Below are 18,784 nucleotides of genomic sequence, written 5' to 3'. Positions count from 1 at the left end.
ATTAACTTAATCTTCTCATCATTCCCATCACCCATCTCCTTCCACTTATGACTGTATGACTGTAACTTTGTTGCTGGTATCTTATGATTTATATTGATATTGATTGTTTCCTGATTGCTTATTTGTACCCTATGACTATCATTAAGTGTTGTACCTTATGATTCTTGATGAACGTATCTTTTATTTTATTTTATTTTTCTTTTATGTACACTGTACCAAGACAAATTCCTTGTGTGTCCAGTCACACTTGGCCAATAAAAAAATCTATTCTATTCTATTCTGTTCTAAATGATTACTTGGCATCCCACCAGTTTCCTCAACAATTCCTATGAACATCAAGTATGACTTTATAAAAGTTTGCCACTGTTCTTTTTTTGGGTTGTTGTTAGATAAACAACTTCAACATATAATTATATGAATATTAATGTTTTTAATAATCATTGTCTCTTCTCCGCAGGTCAACTTTGTAGTGTGCCAACTGTTTGCCTTGCTGGCTGCTGTGTGGTTTCGAACTTACCTTCATTCAAGCAAAACTAGTCCATTCATAAGGCATGTTGTTGCCACACTATTGGGCCTTTATCTTGCACTTTTTTGTTTTGGATGGTAAGTAACTCGATTTTTCATTTCAGTGCTTTATTTCTTAAGAGTTAGTATTAGAGTGCTGGATTTTATTCTCGAAATATTAGTTAGTGTATTCTCAAAAGAAAGGGATCATGACAGGACCCATTTATTAAACTTGGATACAATGGGTGAAAATGGCTTTAGAGTAATTTCCATGTCTCTGAAATTCTAATTTAATTCTAGTAGATAACAGTTTATCAACAAAGGAGCAGATCAGGCAGTGTTTTATTTCTATTACTTAAAACTGAATTGGTACTTAGATTAATAAGCCATTATCGTAATATTTCCTTCCTAGGTATGCCTTACATTTTGTTATACAAAGTGGAATTTCATACTATATCATGATCATTATAGGAGTGGAAAATATGCACAAGTGAGTATTGAGCCATTCATATATCTTTAAGTGAAGTATAGAGGGTGATATAATTTGCAGGTGAATGGGATTTTAGGTGAAATGTTATATGTGTTATCCTAGTGCATTCCATATCTTTAATATACATTGTCTTATGAGTATTTTAGAATTGCTTCTGGTGCCTAGATTCACCTTCAGGTACCTTGTTTATGTAGAAAAGTATGGCCCGCCTTGTCTGCTGTTTAAAGTGCCAGAAGCTTATCACACCTACCGTTTGCAGATAGAAACCCTGGAGGGATGCTGTAATTCTCTGTACTGAGCTGCTAACATGTTTTCATTGCTTCATCATCAGTGTTCTGACTTCCACATTCTTATTCCATCTAAGTACAAAAATCTGTAACAATCGAGATTGCAAAGAAGTTTGAGTTTTAATTCATTAGTTTTAAAGAAAGAAAAAGGTGTAGTACTTATATCCATGCATAAACGGCATAATTTGATTCCGGTCTGGGAGTCTTCTGGTTGTCTCTTCATTTCCAGTTGCATCGTACATGCTGCATATTGCTTCATTGTCTTCTTAATTATTATAATATCTATCATAGTGAGCAATGTGTGTTTATTATGTGCCTGATAAAGCAGAAATGGCTGTTAAAGGTCAGAAGAGTCTCTCTAGACTTTTTCTGCCTTTTTTGTTCTGGATACAGTAAGACTTTACCTCCTGAAGTTCCCCAGTTATTCTGGGCTGGTATTGAAAGAATTTTAATCCCAATATATTTGGAAAGCATCTGATGGGGAATTTGTGGCCTTTGGTAAAAGTACTGACACTTTTAGTGCATGTTCAGCTTTATACTCAAATTAAGATGCTTCAGTGCTTCAGCATTGGCATATAGAATTTAGGTAGCAGGGAAAAAAATCTAGAGATTTTTTTGGGTGTATTGTAATTATGCTAGCAGAATTACTGGTTATTTCTTCTGTATAATAGAATAGAATTTTTTTATTGGCCAAGTGTGATTGGACACACAAGGAATTTGTCTTGGTGCATATGCTCTCAGTGTACATAAAAGAAAAGATACGTTCATCAAGGTACAACATTTACAACACAATTGATGGTCAATATATCAATATAAATCATAAGGATTGCCAGCAACAAGTTATAGTCATACAGTCATAAGTGGAAAGAGATTGGTGATGGGAACTATGAAACGATTAATAGTAGTGCAGATTCAGTAAATAGTCTGACAGTGTTGAGGGAATTATTTGTTTAGCAGAGTGATGGCCTTCGGGAAAAAACTATTCTTGTGTCTAGTTGTTCTGGTGTGCAGTGCTCTATAGCGTCGTTTTGAGGTAGGAGTTGAAACAGTTTATGTCCAGGATGCGAGGGATCTGCAAATATTTTCACGGCCCTCTTCTTGATTCGTGCAGTATACAGGTCCTCAATGGAAGGCAGGTTGGTAGCAATTATTTTTCTGCAGTTCTAATTATCCTCTGAAGTCTATGTTTTCTTGTTGGGTTGCAGAACCGAACCAGACAGTTATAGAGGTGCAAATGACAGACTCAATAATTCCTCTGTAGAATTGGATCAGCAGCTCCTTGGGCAGTTTGGGCTTACTGAGTTGGCGCAGAAAGAACATTCTTTGTTGTCCTTTTTTAATGATGTTTTTGATGTTAGCTGTCCATTTGAGATCTTGCGATATGATAGAACCCAGAAATTTGAAGGTTTCTACTGTTGATACTGTGTTGTCAAGTATTGTGAGAGGTGGAAGTATGGAAGGGTTTTTCCTAAAGTCTACCACCATTTCTACGGTTTTGAGTGTGTTCAGTTCCAGATTGTTTTGGTTGCACCACAAGGCTAGTCGTTCGACCTCTCGTCTATATGCGGATTCGTCATTGTCTCGAATGAGACCAATCACTGTTGTGTCATCTGCGAACTTCAGTAGCTTAACAGATGGATCATTGGAGATGCAGTCATTGGTATACAGAGAGAAGAGAAGTGGGGAGAGCACACAGCCTTGGGGGGCCCCTGTGCTAATTGTACAGGTATTTGATGTGATCTTGCTTAGCTTCACCTGCTGCTTCCTGTTTGTTAGGAAGCTTGTGATCCACTTACAAGTCTGTTCCGGTACCTGTAGCTGGTTTAGCTTAGTTAGAAGAATGTCTGGAATGATGGTATTGAATGCTGAACTAATTAAGTACCAATTAAGTATTGTATAAAATCAATGTTGTGTTTAGCATCATGTTACTACATGAATTGGTTATGTAATGTGTAGGTTTTTGCCTCCTACAGTACTCTTGACTGTAAGCTATGTTGGTTCTGAAAAGCTGTTGTAAGGAATTCTGAGGCATATTTTCCTGAGGGACACAATGTCATATGGGACATTATGGAGTCCTCAGCAAGAAGAAATGAAAACCATCAGTTCTCAAGACATTAGCAAAGTGAAATCAATATACCTATATTGCAGCTCCTGGGCTATGTGGCAACAAACAGATATGAGAATGAGGGCCCTCATGTGCTATTGAATTTTTATCTCTTTTTTTAATTCTTCATTTTAACTTGTCAGAGAACCTGAATACAAACATCAGTACTGAGAATAAATTACTACCTTCATTAAACATTTTGTAAGAGGGATGGTCTAATAATTGAATGATTATTGTAATTCCAAAAAAAAAAAAAGCCCTTATGGAAAACTTGACAGTTGTCTTCTTAGATTAAGAACTTTTGGTCTTCCTAATAATAATTATTTATAATAATAATAATAATAATAATAATAATAATAATAATAATAATAATAATAATAATAATGGGTCGAAAGGTCAGCAGCTCAGCGGTTCGAATCCCTAGTGCTGCCGCATAATGGGGTGAGCTCCCGTGACTTGTCCCAGCTTCTGCCAACCTAGCAGTTTTGAAAGCACATAAAAATGCAAGTAGAAAAAATAGGGACCACCTTTGGTGGGAAGGTAACAGCATTCCGTGCACCTTTGGCATTGAGTCATGCCGGCCACATGACCACGAAGACGTCTTCGGACAGTGCTGACTCTTCGGCTTTGAAACGGAGATGAGCACCGCCCCCTAGAATTGGCAACAACTAGCACGTATGTGTGAGGGGAACCTTTACCTTTACCTAATAATGTTACCATACTGTTGCTTTTTTGTTTGTAATTGGGAAACCTAGTTGCTTGTATTTCTCATTCTATATGACAAATATTACTCTTCACTTTTTTTAAACAATCAGTCAATCAATCAATCAATCAATCAGGCTTATCATAATATATCTTCTAGATTTGTAGATCCAGCTTGAAGAGCAGGTGTCAGCTAGGAAGCTGTGGCTAGGAAGATCTGTGCAGACTTGGTGTGCCAGTTGTGTCTTTTTCTAGATCAGTGAGGGGGAGGGTCTTCAGACAGTCACTCATACTCTAGTCCTCTTGAGGGTTGACTACTGCAATGCTCTTTATGTGGGGCTGTCCTTGAAGACCATCTGAAAGCTTCAACTGGTCCAGAATGTGGTAGCGTGAAAATAACAGGCATGGCTTGGTGTACCTATATAACATCTCTGGTTACCAGTTTTGCCTTTGGGTGTGATTCAAGGTGCTGGTTGTTATCTATAAAGCCCTCCATGGCATAGGGTCTGGTTGCTTGAGCCACTGCCTATCTCCCATAATATCTGCCTAGCTGATTCAATCCTGAGGGCTTGGTGCTCTCTGGGTTTCTTTGATTAAACAATGCCATTGATCAGGACTCCAGAAGCACCCTTTCTCTGTAGCATAACCTGCCCTTTGGAATAATGCTGCCTCTCAAGACCTGGATAGCTATGCCTGTGCTGTTGTTCAGAAGAGCAGTAAAGCAGATCTTCATCCATTCTCCATTGGCAAGGGACAGTGAGACCCCTCTCACTTCATTGCACTTGCCATCTTTTATTGATTTTATTATAATTTCTTCATTTGATTGATGGGAGTTGCTCAAAGTCTTTGAGAGTTAGGCATCATGAATAAAAATTTAATACATTATTATAAATTTAAATTTACCGACAAAGAATTAAAGGGAGACTAATATAGCTATTTCAAGCTGTTTAGTTCTCATCAGCTAGCCATACCCTCCAGGAGTGGTATTCACTTACCTTCGCTACCAGTTCGCAAATGTGAGCTCATGCACGACACCTCTGCACATGCACTGGACCTTCTGTGCATGTGCAGAACATCAAAAACAGGATGTGATGACGTCCGGGCAGGTTCCAAGAACTGGCTTAATACCACCACTGATGCCCTCTGATGAGAGCTAAACATCTTATAGCTATACTACTCCCCCTTTAATTCTTTGTCAGTAAATTTAAATTTAAGATGAATAGTTTGTCGCGGAAGTGACTGCCTGCAAAGGCTTCTGGATTGGAGCAGAAAGCGGAAGCAGTGTATTCTGTCCCATATTTGCGTAGGCCAAGTTGCCCTGATAGACGGGTCTCGCTGGAAAAACACAATGCATTATTATAGCTGCTGCTGGTGCTGTTGCTATGGTTGGTCACACAGTCAGCTAGATGTTTAGTGTGGGTTTGCCATTTTTAATCCATTTTATTGAGACCTTCCCAAGGACCTGGGATAACAGGTGTGGATTTTTGTTAATATTAGTGGTATGGTCATAGCAGGGGTGAAATGTAAAATTTGTTACTACTGGTTCTGTGGACATGGCTTGGGGGGAGTAATGTGACTGGGTGGGCGTGGCCAACTTTTTTTTACTTTTAAAAGTATTTTTTCTACAGCCGAAGAGGTTGTAAAAAATGCTTTTAAAAGCCTCTAATGATCAGGCAACTCAGCTGGGATTGCCAGAGGAGCCTTTTAAAAGCACTTTTTTATCGCCTCTTCGGCTGAAGAGGTTGTAAAAAAATGCTTTTAAAGGGTTCTGACGATCCCAGCTGAGCATTTTTTTGGCTGAAGAAAAATGCTTTTAAAAGTTAAAAAAAAAACCTATAATGATCGCGCTGCTCAGGTGGGCATGCGGGGGGAGGGGGCAGGGATTTTTGCTACCGGTTCTCTGAACCACCTGCTGCCATCGCTACCGGATCGGGCGATGCGGTCTGAACTGGGAGCATTTCACCCCTGGGTCATAGGATGTAAGCTACTCCAGTACAGCTGATTTTTGCCACTGACTGATGGTGATTTTGTCAAATTATTTTTAATATATTAATGGTGTTTACAATCTTTTCTCATTTTCTATTCTGTTCTTATTTTCCAATTTGATTCTCATAACAATAACCCATGAGATAAGTAGAGTGAAAAGAAAATGCCTGCCCCTGAATCACCCAGTGAACTTGGTGGCTGTGTGGGATTCCAGCCCGTGTGTCTCAGACTAGAGCAGGCTCGTAGAACTTTAAAGGGAGGGAAAAGGCGACAAAGGAAGAGCAGTTCTGTGGCATTAGCATCGGCCCTGGCAGTGACCGTGGTGCTTGGAGATGTTGGTGCTTGGCAGCATGTCTTTTGAGGTGTGAAGTGCTCTGAAAACCTGGGTGGCAACAACAGATCCTTCCTAGTGGTGACAATAGTTGGCAGCAATGGATTATTTTTTTCAGAAAATGCATAAGGCTGTTTGACAAACTGCATATTGTGCAGGTCTGGACTGCAGTACAGTGCCTGAGGATGATCTCTGGAGGGCCAGGGATAGGGGTTATTCCTCTGCCTTGGTCCTATTAGACCTCTCAGCGGCTTTTGATACCATTGACCATGGTATCCTGCTGCACCGATTGGAGGGATTGGGAGTGGGAGGCACCGTTTATCGGTGGTTCTCCTCCTATCTCTCCGATCGGTCGCAGACGGTGTTGACAGGGGGGCAGAGGTCGGCCCCGAGGCGCCTCACTTGTGGGGTGCCGCAGGGGTCGATTCTCTCGCCCCTTCTGTTCAACATCTATATGAAGCCGCTGGGTGAGATCATCGCTGTACGCTGATGATACTCAGCTGTACTTCTCCACACCGGGCCACCCCAATGAAGCTATCGAAGTGCTGTCCCGGTGCCTGGAAGCCGTACGGGTCTGGATGGGGAGAAACAGGCTCAAGCTCAATCCCTCCAAGACAGAGTGGCTGTGGATGCCGGCATCCCGGTACAGTCAGCTGCAGCCGCGGCTGACTGTTGGGGGCGAGTCATTGGCCCCAATGGAGAGGGTGCGCAACTTGGGCGTCCTCCTGGATGAACAGCTGTCTTTTGAAGACCATTTGACGGCCGTCTCCAGGAGAGCTTTTTACCAGGTTCGCCTGGTTCGCCAGTTGCGCCCATTTCTAGACCGGGATGCCCTATGCACGGTCACTCACGCTCTCGTGACATCTCGTCTGGATTACTGCAATGCTCTCTACATGGGGCTCCCCTTGAGGAGCACCCGGAGGCTCCAGTTAGTTCAGAATGCGGCTGCGCGGGTGATAGAGGGAGCCCCTCGTGGCTCCCATGTGACACCTCTCCTGCGCAGACTGCACTGGCTACCTGTGGCCTTCCGGGTGCGCTTCAAGGTTCTGGTAACTATCTTCAAAGCGCTCCATGGCATAGGGCCGGGTTACTTATGGGACCGTCTGCTGCCACCGAATGCCTCTCACCGACCCGTGCGCTCTCACAGAGAGGGATTCCTCAGGGTGCCGTCGGCCAGACAGTGCCGACTGGCGACACCCAGGGGAAGGGCCTTCTCTGTGGGGGCTCTCACCCTCTGGAACGAACTTCCCCCAGGACTCCGCCAACTTCCTGACCTTCGAACCTTTCGCCGTGAGCTTAAGACACATCTATTTATCTGTGTGGGACTGGACTAGAATTTTAAATTTTGAATTTGGTTTTAATGGGGTTTTATTATTTGTATTGCTATTTTAAATATTCGGCCTTATGTAATAAGTTTTTTAATTGATGTTTTATTTTGTATTTATATTTATGTTTTTACCTGGCTGTACACCGCCCTGAGTCCTTAGGGAGATAGGGCGGTATAAAAATGCGAAAAATAAATAAATAAATAAAATAAATTGTAGCACTTTGCATTCCTGAGTACTTAGGCAATGTAAATGATAGGATTGCATTGTTGTGATTCTGCCTCTCCTTCTCTACAAGTAACTTGCTTCTCCCTGCAAAAAAGGAAAAAAAACGTTAACCAGATATGTCATATTGACTAATAGAACGACTGTTACAACTTATTGCCATCTGGACAGGCCCATTGAAACCAATAGGGCTTATATTAGCCTAGTTTATGCCCAATTAATTTTAGTGGTTTTAGTTCTAAGTATGACTAAGTCTATATCCAACCCACAATAAATATGTTCATGAAATCTTCTAAATATACGTTGCTGCTATTGCCTCTTGAGTTTTGTGTGTCTATTTTTGAAAAGTTGGTTAATATATGAAAATCTGCATAGAACAAAATAAGATCAAATTGGAAATGCAATTTCAGTTCTACTTGGAGACCACTTCTGGTCTTTGTGCTTGAGGTGGAAAAAAATGAATCTTTGATTTTGGGTTTTACTAATTAGATTGATTTGTTATACTATTATGGAAAAATAAAAAGTTGAGGTTCAATATTAATGCTTTATTGTACTGCAACAGAGGGAGTCGGAAGTCAGCTCTCTTTTCCCTTCTCTTCCTCTCTTCTCTTTCCCCGTTCCCCTTTATGTCCTACTGTTTGATTTTGTATTTTTGTATTTTTATTCTATTTTATAAACTAATAAAATGTTAAAATGAAAAGAAATATAACTTCAGGTTGTTTGTATAATTGTCTGGAGCAAATTATTCAATATTTCCTTGGGAGATGATTACATTATTAAATATAACAAGCTTAGTAATTTATATTTTACCTTGTTCAAATATTATTTTCAGTTCAGTTGCCCTGTCTTGTTTCAGATTTTTTAAAAAATAATTTGACAGTACTGAAACGGGTTCTCAGTGTCTAAATTGAACCAACGTACTTTATGACCTTCAGCCAGCACCAGCATACAAGAAGAATAAATATAAACTTAAAACAACGGGATAAAGATACACTGAGTGTATCTATCTCTAACATGCTGTAGTTGGTGGGATGCGGGCCAGTGTTTTGGCTTGCAAGATGGCCTCCAGAATAGATATTCTAGCTTCATTGCATGTGAGCATGCTTGGGGTAACATGGACTTTGGTTGTGTTAAAACTGATCATTGTTGTCTTAGCAGCAGAGTAAAGCTCTATATATGATTTGGGTATGACTGAGGCTGATGCAGTAAATTCTACCTGCTATATCTCACTAAAAAATATTGCTGTATGTGAAAAACTAGAAAACCAGTCATGATGAGTGGTGGAGATCAGTATCTCTGTGGTGATAACCAGATCCATAGAAAACTGAATTTGGAATAGAGAGACTAAATGATAAAAGTGTGTAAAAGTATAGGTCCTGCATGAAAAATCATTACAAGATAGATTATTCTCCCAACAGAATGAAAGAAAACTAGATAAAGAACTAGGATGCAGAAGCCTTTTTGAAAATGATGAAGAGGTATCATATTACAGAGTGACACAAAAGTGCAGTTACACAAATGGAAAATATGAAAATGTCCCATCTATTTTAAATACAGATGATGCCACGTTGTTGACTGAGAACAAAGTGATTTGCAGAAAACGGGTAGAAAGTGTAAGGCAATGAGATATGTGAATTTGAAAATTGAAAAACCAAGAGCAAAATGGAGTGAATGACTAGAAAAATATTCATTATTTGCAAAAAAATAAATGATTTTTATATGTTGTTAATGGAATGTTTGGAGGTTCAGTGGTTAAAGATGCTGAGCTTGTCAGCTGGAAAGCTGATAGCTTGGGTTCAAGACCTGACACACAATGGGGTGAATTCCTGTTACTTGCCCCAGCTCCTGCCCACCTAGTAGTTTGAAAGTATACAAATCAGTGGTGGCGGCGGGAGGCTCCGCCCACCTGGCTGGAAGCTTCTTTGCAGAAGCGTCATGCGTGTGTGTGAGCATGCGCACACTCACGAGTGAACTGGTAGCAACGGGTTTTGAAACCTGCCCCTGATGCAAATGCAAGTAGATTAATAGGTTCTTTGGTAGGAAAATAACAGCATTCCATGTGGCTCAGCATATGGTCATGCTGGCCACATGTTCGCAGAAGTGTCTTTGGACAATGCTGGTTGGCTTCCTCTGCTAAAAAACAGAGATGAGCACCACCCCGTAGAGTTGGACATGACTGGACAGGAGAAACCTTTATCTTTAATGAAATGTTTACTAAAAACGGGGAATGGGTGAAGAAATATTAAGACATGCAACTGCTAGCAGGAATGTAATGGGGATGTAGCCTGTCACTTTAGTTGATGATTAAATTACATCAAGACAAACATAATGTTTGTTGGGAATTTAATGAAATTTTTATAGCTAATGAGAGTGGTTCTACAAAGAATAGCTATTGAATGAAAGTGTATTAAATAAAAAATGAGTGACTAGTATGAAAAATTTATTTGAGGTGGTTTGGTCATATAGCACAAATAATTGAGGGTAAAATTGGAAAATACATTGAAGAATGAATGGGTTGAGAGGAAGAAAAACACTAGAAAGTTTTGATTGGATCAGTTGATGAAACTTCACAAAAATAAGAAAAATGTTTAAAGAACAAAAGGCAGTGCAGGAAGGCATGTACAAACATGCAGGAAGCAAGCTGTGATATGGAAGGCTAGACTGATAATGAGAGACTCTATATAAAAAATGGTGTTGGTATAAATTAGATTCCTTCCCTTCCCCATACTTAAAATTTCTTTGACTTTTATTTTTTTTGCTTCTGAAAGAGAATTTTCAGACCGATAAAAACATGTGCAATTCTGAAACAAATACTCTTCCACCTTCACAATAGAAAATGGACAAGAATTTTATATGCACGTGTACTTTCAAGTTAGTCATGACTCCTGCAAACTGCCTGGATTAGTGTCTGCATTTTTCTTGGCAAGCTTTTCAGAAGTGGATTTCCCTTCCCTTCTTGTTAAGACTTAGAGAGAGTGGCCCAAAGGTGGTTTTGTGGCTAAGAAGACTCACTAGAACTCATAGTTTCTAGCCTGGTAATCACTGCACCAAACTGGCTCTTTATTAAATATTTCCAATCAATAATATTGAATAAACTATTTCCAGCCCAGACTGATTGGAGATAGTATGACTAATTCCAGTGAGACTTTTATCTGCAAGGAAGGTAAAAGTGTTTCAAGTTCTTAGACTTGCAGCGTGGCAACTGATCCTTTTGCTATGCTGTTGAATGCTGAGCTGGTCTCTAATACCTTCTAATAATATAAAAACTGAGTGAACCTGTGCCAGAATTGGGTAAATACTCAGATTAGCCATTTGACTCAAACAATCAACCAGGTTATTGATTCAAACAATCAATCAATTACCACTTATTGTTGTACTGTCTACTACACTGCTTCCTGCAGTTGTGTGACTTCAGTCTCTTCATTTTGTGCTTGATAAATAGGTCAGATGTCCAAAAAAATTTAAAGTATTCATCATTCAAAAAGATTGAAGTGTATGTATTTAAATTGTGATTTTTCTCAGATCATTCTTGGGTGAGATTTATACTTGGACTTTGACAAAGCTGCCAAATGTCCATTCTAAATCTAGAAAATAATCCTGTTTTGGATAGTTATGCCAATGTTTTTCTTAAATTTACATCTTCCTTTGATGACTGGCCAGAATGGCAATATCTACTGATGAAATTACACTTATAAAGTATGGACATTTATTGTTGATTTCCTTTTTTTTATGCTTGGAATGGAGTGTAATGAACTGGTTTCATTTGACTAATTTAAAAAAGGAGTAGCTAATGAATTGTGAGATGAGTTGGTTTTAGAGGATATGCCAAACATTAAAAAAATTAAACCAATACTTGACTGTAGATGGAAGACTACAAGAATTTTATTTTTCTTTATGAAATTTATCCAGTGCCTCAGTCTTGGTGAACTCTAGACAAAATATACATTCAAATTATAACAAAGCAGTAATACAATATACTAAAGCAAAAATTAACAGTGATAAAACAGTTATAAAAAGCCTCTGACATACATGCCTTGAGTAATCAGTCCCAAAGCTGTGCTGGAAAGGCCAGATCTTTATAGGTTTCTGCAAGGCCATGGAGTTACTTTTGCCTCATGTGGCAAGTTGTTGCAGAGTAGGAGAGCCTCCACGGAGAATACCTACCATTGTCCTCCAGCTTTTGGGACTTTACACTGAATTTTTTTGGCTACTCCCAGTTGCAACTCCATGGAAAACAAATCACTGTAATCAATGTAACAAAATGACAAAAGCACAAAACAAAAGATTGTCTTCAAGGAGGAATCAGTCCTGATGGATCCCCAGTTTTCAAGCATGCTCTCCCTGAGAAGCATAACCCCATCAAAAATCAATATTGATAATTCCTTGAAATCAGAAGACTTTTGAATCAGGAGACTTCCGCTGGCAACGCAGGCTTCGCGGACGTTCCTTTGGGATCGTCTGCCCTGGGTTTCGTCAAACCGTCCCTGACAGCGTAAATGGGCTGTCAAACGGTTTGCAATTCTCTCCCCCGGTTGAAGGGGGAGGGAAGAGGGGTCAGGTTTTGGGTAGAGCTCCCCGGGATCCCCTGGAATTTAACCAGGGGATCGAAGGGTGAGCTCCCTTTAGCCTGACGAAACTCCGTGCCAGGGTGCTTCTGTTTATACAGAACGAGAAGCCGCGACCATCTCTGTGTCAAGATTTATTCCTAAAAGAGAATTCAACACAGACAGAACAAAGCAGGAGGACTAGCAAGAATTTGCAAGTAATAAATCTTAACTTCAGCTCTTAAATAGCTTTCCTTTGAACTAACTTTCAACTTGAGTGGAACTAAAATGGCGTTTGCAATATACAAAGGAAAGCGAAACTATAAAGAAGAAGAGCATAACAAGCTATTTTTTAAAATGGAATGAACAAGAACTGTTAATGATTTTTCTCCTTTTACCTTTTCTTTATCACAATGTTTAAGAAGAAAAGTTTATTGATTTCTTTTAGATTTTACAGTTTATGAATGGCTCTTAGCAGCAGAGTAAAGCTCTATATATGATTTGGGTATGACTGAGGCTGATGCAGTAAATTCTACCTGCTATATCTCACTAAAAAATATTGCTGTATGTGAAAAACTAGAAAACCAGTCATGATGAGTGGTGGAGATCAGTATCTCTGTGGTGATAACCAGATCCATAGAAAACTGAATTTGGAATAGAGAGACTAAATGATAAAAGTGTGTAAAAGTATAGGTCCTGCATGAAAAATCATTACAAGATAGATTATTCTCCCAACAGAATGAAAGAAAACTAGATAAAGAACTAGGATGCAGAAGCCTTTTTGAAAATGATGAAGAGGTATCATATTACAGAGTGACACAAAAGTGCAGTTACACAAATGGAAAATATGAAAATGTCCCATCTATTTTAAATACAGATGATGCCACGTTGTTGACTGAGAACAAAGTGATTTGCAGAAAACGGGTAGAAAGTGTAAGGCAATGAGATATGTGAATTTGAAAATTGAAAAACCAAGAGCAAAATGGAGTGAATGACTAGAAAAATATTCATTATTTGCAAAAAAATAAATGATTTTTATATGTTGTTAATGGAATGTTTGGAGGTTCAGTGATTAAAGATGCTGAGCTTGTCAGCTGGAAAGCTGATAGCTTGGGTTCAAGACCTGAGTGACACACAATGGGGTGAATTCCTGTTACTTGCCCCAGCTCCTGCCCACCTAGTAGTTTGAAAGTATACAAATCAGTGGTGGCGGCGGGAGGCTCCGCCCACCTGGCTGGAAGCTTCTGTACATTTGCAGAAGCGTCACGCGTGTGTGTGAGCATGCGCACACTCACGAGTGAACTGGTAGAAACGGGTTTTGAAACCTGCCCCTGATGCAAATGCAAGTAGATTAATAGGTTCTTTGGTAGGAAAATAACAGCATTCCATGTGGCTCAGCATATGGTCATGCTGGCCACATGTTCGCAGAAGTGTCTTTGGACAATGCTGGTTGGCTTCCTCTGCTAAAAAACAGAGATGAGCACCACCCCGTAGAGTTGGACATGACTGGACAGGAGAAACCTTTATCTTTAATGAAATGTTTACTAAAAACGGGGAATGGGTGAAGTAATATTAAGACATGCAACTGCTAGCAGGAATGTAATGGGGATGTAGCCTGTCGCTTTAGTTGATGATTAAATTACATCAAGACAAACATAATGTTTGTTGGGAATTTAATGAAATTTTTATAGCTAATGAGAGTGGTTCTACAAAGAATAGCTATTGAATGAAAGTGTATTAAATAAAAAATGAGTGACTAGTATGAAAAATTTATTTGAGGTGGTTTGGTCATATAGCACAAATAATTGAGGGTAAAATTGGAAAATACATTGAAGAATGAATGGGTTGAGAGGAAGAAAAACACTAGAAAGTTTTGATTGGATCAGTTGATGAAACTTCACAAAAATAAGAAAAATGTTTAAAGAACAAAAGGCAGTGCAGGAAGGCATGTACAAACATGCAGGAAGCAAGCTGTGATATGGAAGGCTAGACTGATAATGAGAGACTCTATATAAAAAATGGTGTTGGTATAAATTAGATTCCTTCCCTTCCCCATACTTAAAATTTCTTTGACTTTTATTTTTTTTGCTTCTGAAAGAGAATTTTTCGCACCGATAAAAACATGTGCAATTCTGAAACAAATACTCTTCCACCTTCACAATAGAAAATGGACAAGAATTTTATATGCACGTGTACTTTCAAGTTAGTCATGACTCCTGCAAACTGCCTGGATTAGTGTCTGCATTTTTCTTGGCAAGCTTTTCAGAAGTGGATTTCCCTTCCCTTCTTGTTAAGACTTAGAGAGAGTGGCCCAAAGGTGGTTTTGTGGCTAAGGAGACTCACTAGAACTCATAGTTTCTAGCCTGGTAATCACTGCACCAAACTGGCTCTTTATTAAATATTTCCAATCAATAATATTGAATAAACTATTTCCAGCCCAGACTGATTGGAGATAGTATGACTAATTCCAGTGAGACTTTTATCTGCAAGGAAGGTAAAAGTGTTTCAAGTTCTTAGACTTGCAGCGTGGCAACTGATCCTTTTGCTATGCTGTTGAGTGCTGAGCTGGTCTCTAATACCTTCTAATAATATAAAAACTGAGTGAACCTGTGCCAGAATTGGGTAAATACTCAGATTAGCCATTTGACTCAAACAATCAACCAGGTTATTGATTCAAACAATCAATCAATTACCACTTATTGTTGTACTGTCTACTACACTGCTTCCTGCAGTTGTGTGACTTCAGTCTCTTCATTTTGTGCCTGATAAATAGGTCAGATGTCCAAAAAAATTTAAAGTATTCATCATTCAAAAAGATTGAAGTGTATGTATTTAAATTGTGATTTTTCTCAGATCATTCTTGGGTGAGATTTATACTTGGACTTTGACAAAGCTGCCAAATGTCCATTCTAAATCTAGAAAATAATCCTGTTTTGGATAGTTATGCCAATGTTTTTCTTAAATTTACATCTTCCTTTGATGACTGGCCAGAATGGCAATATCTACTGATGAAATTACACTTATAAAGTATGGACATTTATTGTTGATTTCCTTTTTTTGCTTCTGAAAGAGAATTTTTCGACCGATAAAAACATGTGCAATTCTGAAACAAATACTCTTCCACCTTCACAATAGAAAATGGACAAGAATTTTATATGCACGTGTACTTTCAAGTTAGTCATGACTCCTGCAAACTGCCTGGATTAGTGTCTGCATTTTTCTTGGCAAGCTTTTCAGAAGTGGATTTCCCTTCCCTTCTTGTTAAGACTTAGAGAGTGGCCCAAAGGTGGTTTTGTGGCTAAGAAGACTCACTAGAACTCATAGTTTCTAGCCTGGTAATCACTGCACCAAACTGGCTCTTTATTAAATATTTCCAATCAATAATATTGAATAAACTATTTCCAGCCCAGACTGATTGGAGATAGTATGACTAATTCCAGTGAGACTTTTATCTGCAAGGAAGGTAAAAGTGTTTCAAGTTCTTAGACTTGCAGCGTGGCAACTGATCCTTTGCTATGCTGTTGAGTGCTGAGCTGGTCTCTAATACCTTCTAATAATATAAAAACTGAGTGAACCTGTGCCAGAATTGGGTAAATACTCAGATTAGCCATTTGACTCAAACAATCAACCAGGTTATTGATTCAAACAATCAATCAATTACCACTTATTGTTGTACTGTCTACTACACTGCTTCCTGCAGTTGTGTGACTTCAGTCTCTTCATTTTGTGCCTGATAAATAGGTCAGATGTCCAAAAAAATTTAAAGTATTCATCATTCAAAAAGATTGAAGTGTATGTATTTAAATTGTGATTTTTCTCAGATCATTCTTGGGTGAGATTTATACTTGGACTTTGACAAAGCTGCCAAATGTCCATTCTAAATCTAGAAAATAATCCTGTTTTGGATAGTTATGCCAATGTTTTTCTTAAATTTACATCTTCCTTTGATGACTGGCCAGAATGGCAATATCTACTGATGAAATTACACTTATAAAGTATGGACATTTATTGTTGATTTCCTTTTTTTTATGCTTGGAATGGAGTGTAATGAACTGGTTTCATTTGACTAATTTAAAAAAGGAGTAGCTAATGAATTGTGAGATGAGTTGGTTTTAGAGGATATGCCAAACATTAAAAAAATTAAACCAGTACTTGACTGTAGATGGAAGACTACAAGAATTTTATTTTTCTTTATGAAATTTATCCAGTGCCTCAGTCTTGGTGAACTCTAGACAAAATATACATTCAAATTATAACAAAGCAGTAATACAATATACTAAAGCAAAAATTAACAGTGATAAAACAGTTATAAAAAGCCTCTGACATACATGCCTTGAGTAATCAGTCCCAAAGCTGTGCTGGAAAGGCCAGATCTTTATAGGTTTCTGCAAGGCCATGGAGTTACTTTTGCCTCATGTGGCAAGTTGTTGCAGAGTAGGAGAGCCTCCACGGAGAATACCTACCATTGTCCTCCAGCTTTGGGGACTTTACACTGAATTTTTTTGGCTACTCCCAGTTGCAACTCCATGGAAAACAAATCACTGTAATCAATGTAACAAAATGACAAAAGCACAAAACAAAAGATTGTCTTCAAGGAGGAATCAGTCCCGATGGATCCCCAGTTTTCAAGCATGCTCTCCCTGAGAAGCATAACCCCATCAAAAATCAATATTGATAATTCCTTGAAATCAGAAGACTTTTGAATCAGGAGACTTCCGCTGGCAACGCAGGCTTCGCGGACGTTCCTTTGGGATCGTCTGCCCTGGGTTTCGTCAAACCGTCCCTGGCAGCCTAAATGGGCTGTCAAACGGTTTGATTCTCTCCCGGTTGAAGGGGGAGGGAAGAGGGGTCAGGTTCTGGGTAGAGCTCCCCGGGATCCCCTGGAATTTAACCAGGGGATCGAAGGGTGAGAGCTCCCCTTTAGCCTGACGAAACTCCGTGCCCAGGGTGCTTCTGTTTATACAGAACGAGAAGCCGCGACCATCTCTGTGTCAAGATTTATTCCTAAAAGAGAATTCAACACAGACAGAACAGAGCAGGAGGACTAGCAAGAATTTGCAAGTAATAAATCTTAACTTCAGTTCTTAAATAGCTTTCCTTTGAATTAACTTTCAACTTGAGTGGATCTAAAATGGCGTTTGCAATATACAAAGGAAAGCGAAACTATAAAGAAGAAGAGCATAACAAGCTATTTTTTTAAAATGGAATGAACAAGAACTGTTAATGATTTTTTTCTCCTTTTACCTTTTTCTTTATCATAATGTTTAAGAAGAAAAGTTTATTGATTTCTTTTAGATTTTACAGTTTATGAATGGCTCTTAAGCAAACAGAACTAACTATTAAAATCTTGCAAACTTCTTCATTTCAAATATGGAATTTTTTCTTTTATTTTTTTTTTAATAGAGAATTTGCAAGTAATAAATCTTAACTTCAGTTCTTAAATAGCTTTCCTTTGAACTAACTTTCAACCTGAGTGGATCTAAAATGGCGTTTGCAATATACAAAGGAAAGCGAAATTATAAAGAAGAAGAGCATAACAAGCTATTTTTTAAAATGGAATGAACAAGAATTGTTAATGATTTTTTTCTCCTTTTACCTTTTTCTTTATTACAATGTTTAAGAAGAAAAGTTTATTGGAATTTTTTTTCTCCTCTCTTTTTGGTAGATTTTACAGTTTAGGAATGATTCTTAAGCAAACAGAGCTAATTATTAAAATCTTGCAAACTTCTTCATTTCAAATATGGATTTTTTTATTATTATTATTACTTTTCCTTTTTTTTTAATAGGAACTTTTGGAGGCTTATCTTTTCTTAATAAGTTTTTAAACAAGAGATTTTTACACCAATATATTAAAGATTGGAAAGTCTTTATTGCTAGATGTTAAGTTGATTGATGAGCAGATGGTGGAAAAGGTATAAGAAAATGTGTAAGGAAATGTGTAAGATAGAAGACAAGGGGAAGGAGAATGCTTAAGATGTGATTTTGATGGTATTTTTTTTTTTAACATATATATATAGGGTTTAATTTTTACAACTGACTTATTTTGGGTATATCATTATTTGATATATGTGAGGTAAAAAGGAATGGGAAGATGGAATATTGTTTAACCCTTGGAGGATAGAAAAATTTATGGATGTAATGTTGGTATCTGGTTAAATAGAATTTAATTGTTATAATTGATATATTTTGGATATAAGTTATAATCCTAATAATGTTATTTGATAGATGTAAGGTAAATTGAAGAAATATTAATATTTGCAATGTTATTTGATTTATGTAAGTGATA

At 38.2% G+C, this 18,784-nt stretch overlaps 1 protein-coding gene across 4 annotated transcripts in view; it reads left to right on the top strand.

The window, feature by feature from the left end:
* Window positions 1-18,784, top strand: part of MBOAT2 (membrane bound O-acyltransferase domain containing 2) — a 110,282-nt gene that overhangs the window by 34,474 nt on the left and 57,024 nt on the right. For 2 of the 4 annotated variants that reach the window (XM_058178135.1, XM_058178129.1), the window contains exons 1-2: window positions 545-603; window positions 917-994. The exons of 1 other annotated variant lie outside the window; for it this stretch is intronic. Coding sequence is in view for 1 of the 3 variants with exons in the window: in XM_058178122.1 (XP_058034105.1) it covers window positions 458-603; window positions 917-994 (224 nt within the window). In the remaining 2 variants the exon portion in view is untranslated. Of the gene's footprint in view, window positions 1-457; window positions 604-916; window positions 995-18,784 lie in introns of those variants that run through there. One more of the 4 variants, XM_058178122.1, reaches the window with a different exon arrangement.

The sequence above is a fragment of the Ahaetulla prasina genome, chromosome 1 (assembly GCF_028640845.1).
Source record: "Ahaetulla prasina isolate Xishuangbanna chromosome 1, ASM2864084v1, whole genome shotgun sequence".
NCBI lineage: Eukaryota > Metazoa > Chordata > Lepidosauria > Squamata > Colubridae > Ahaetulla > Ahaetulla prasina.
This window is presented reverse-complemented; position numbering and strand designations above follow the sequence as displayed.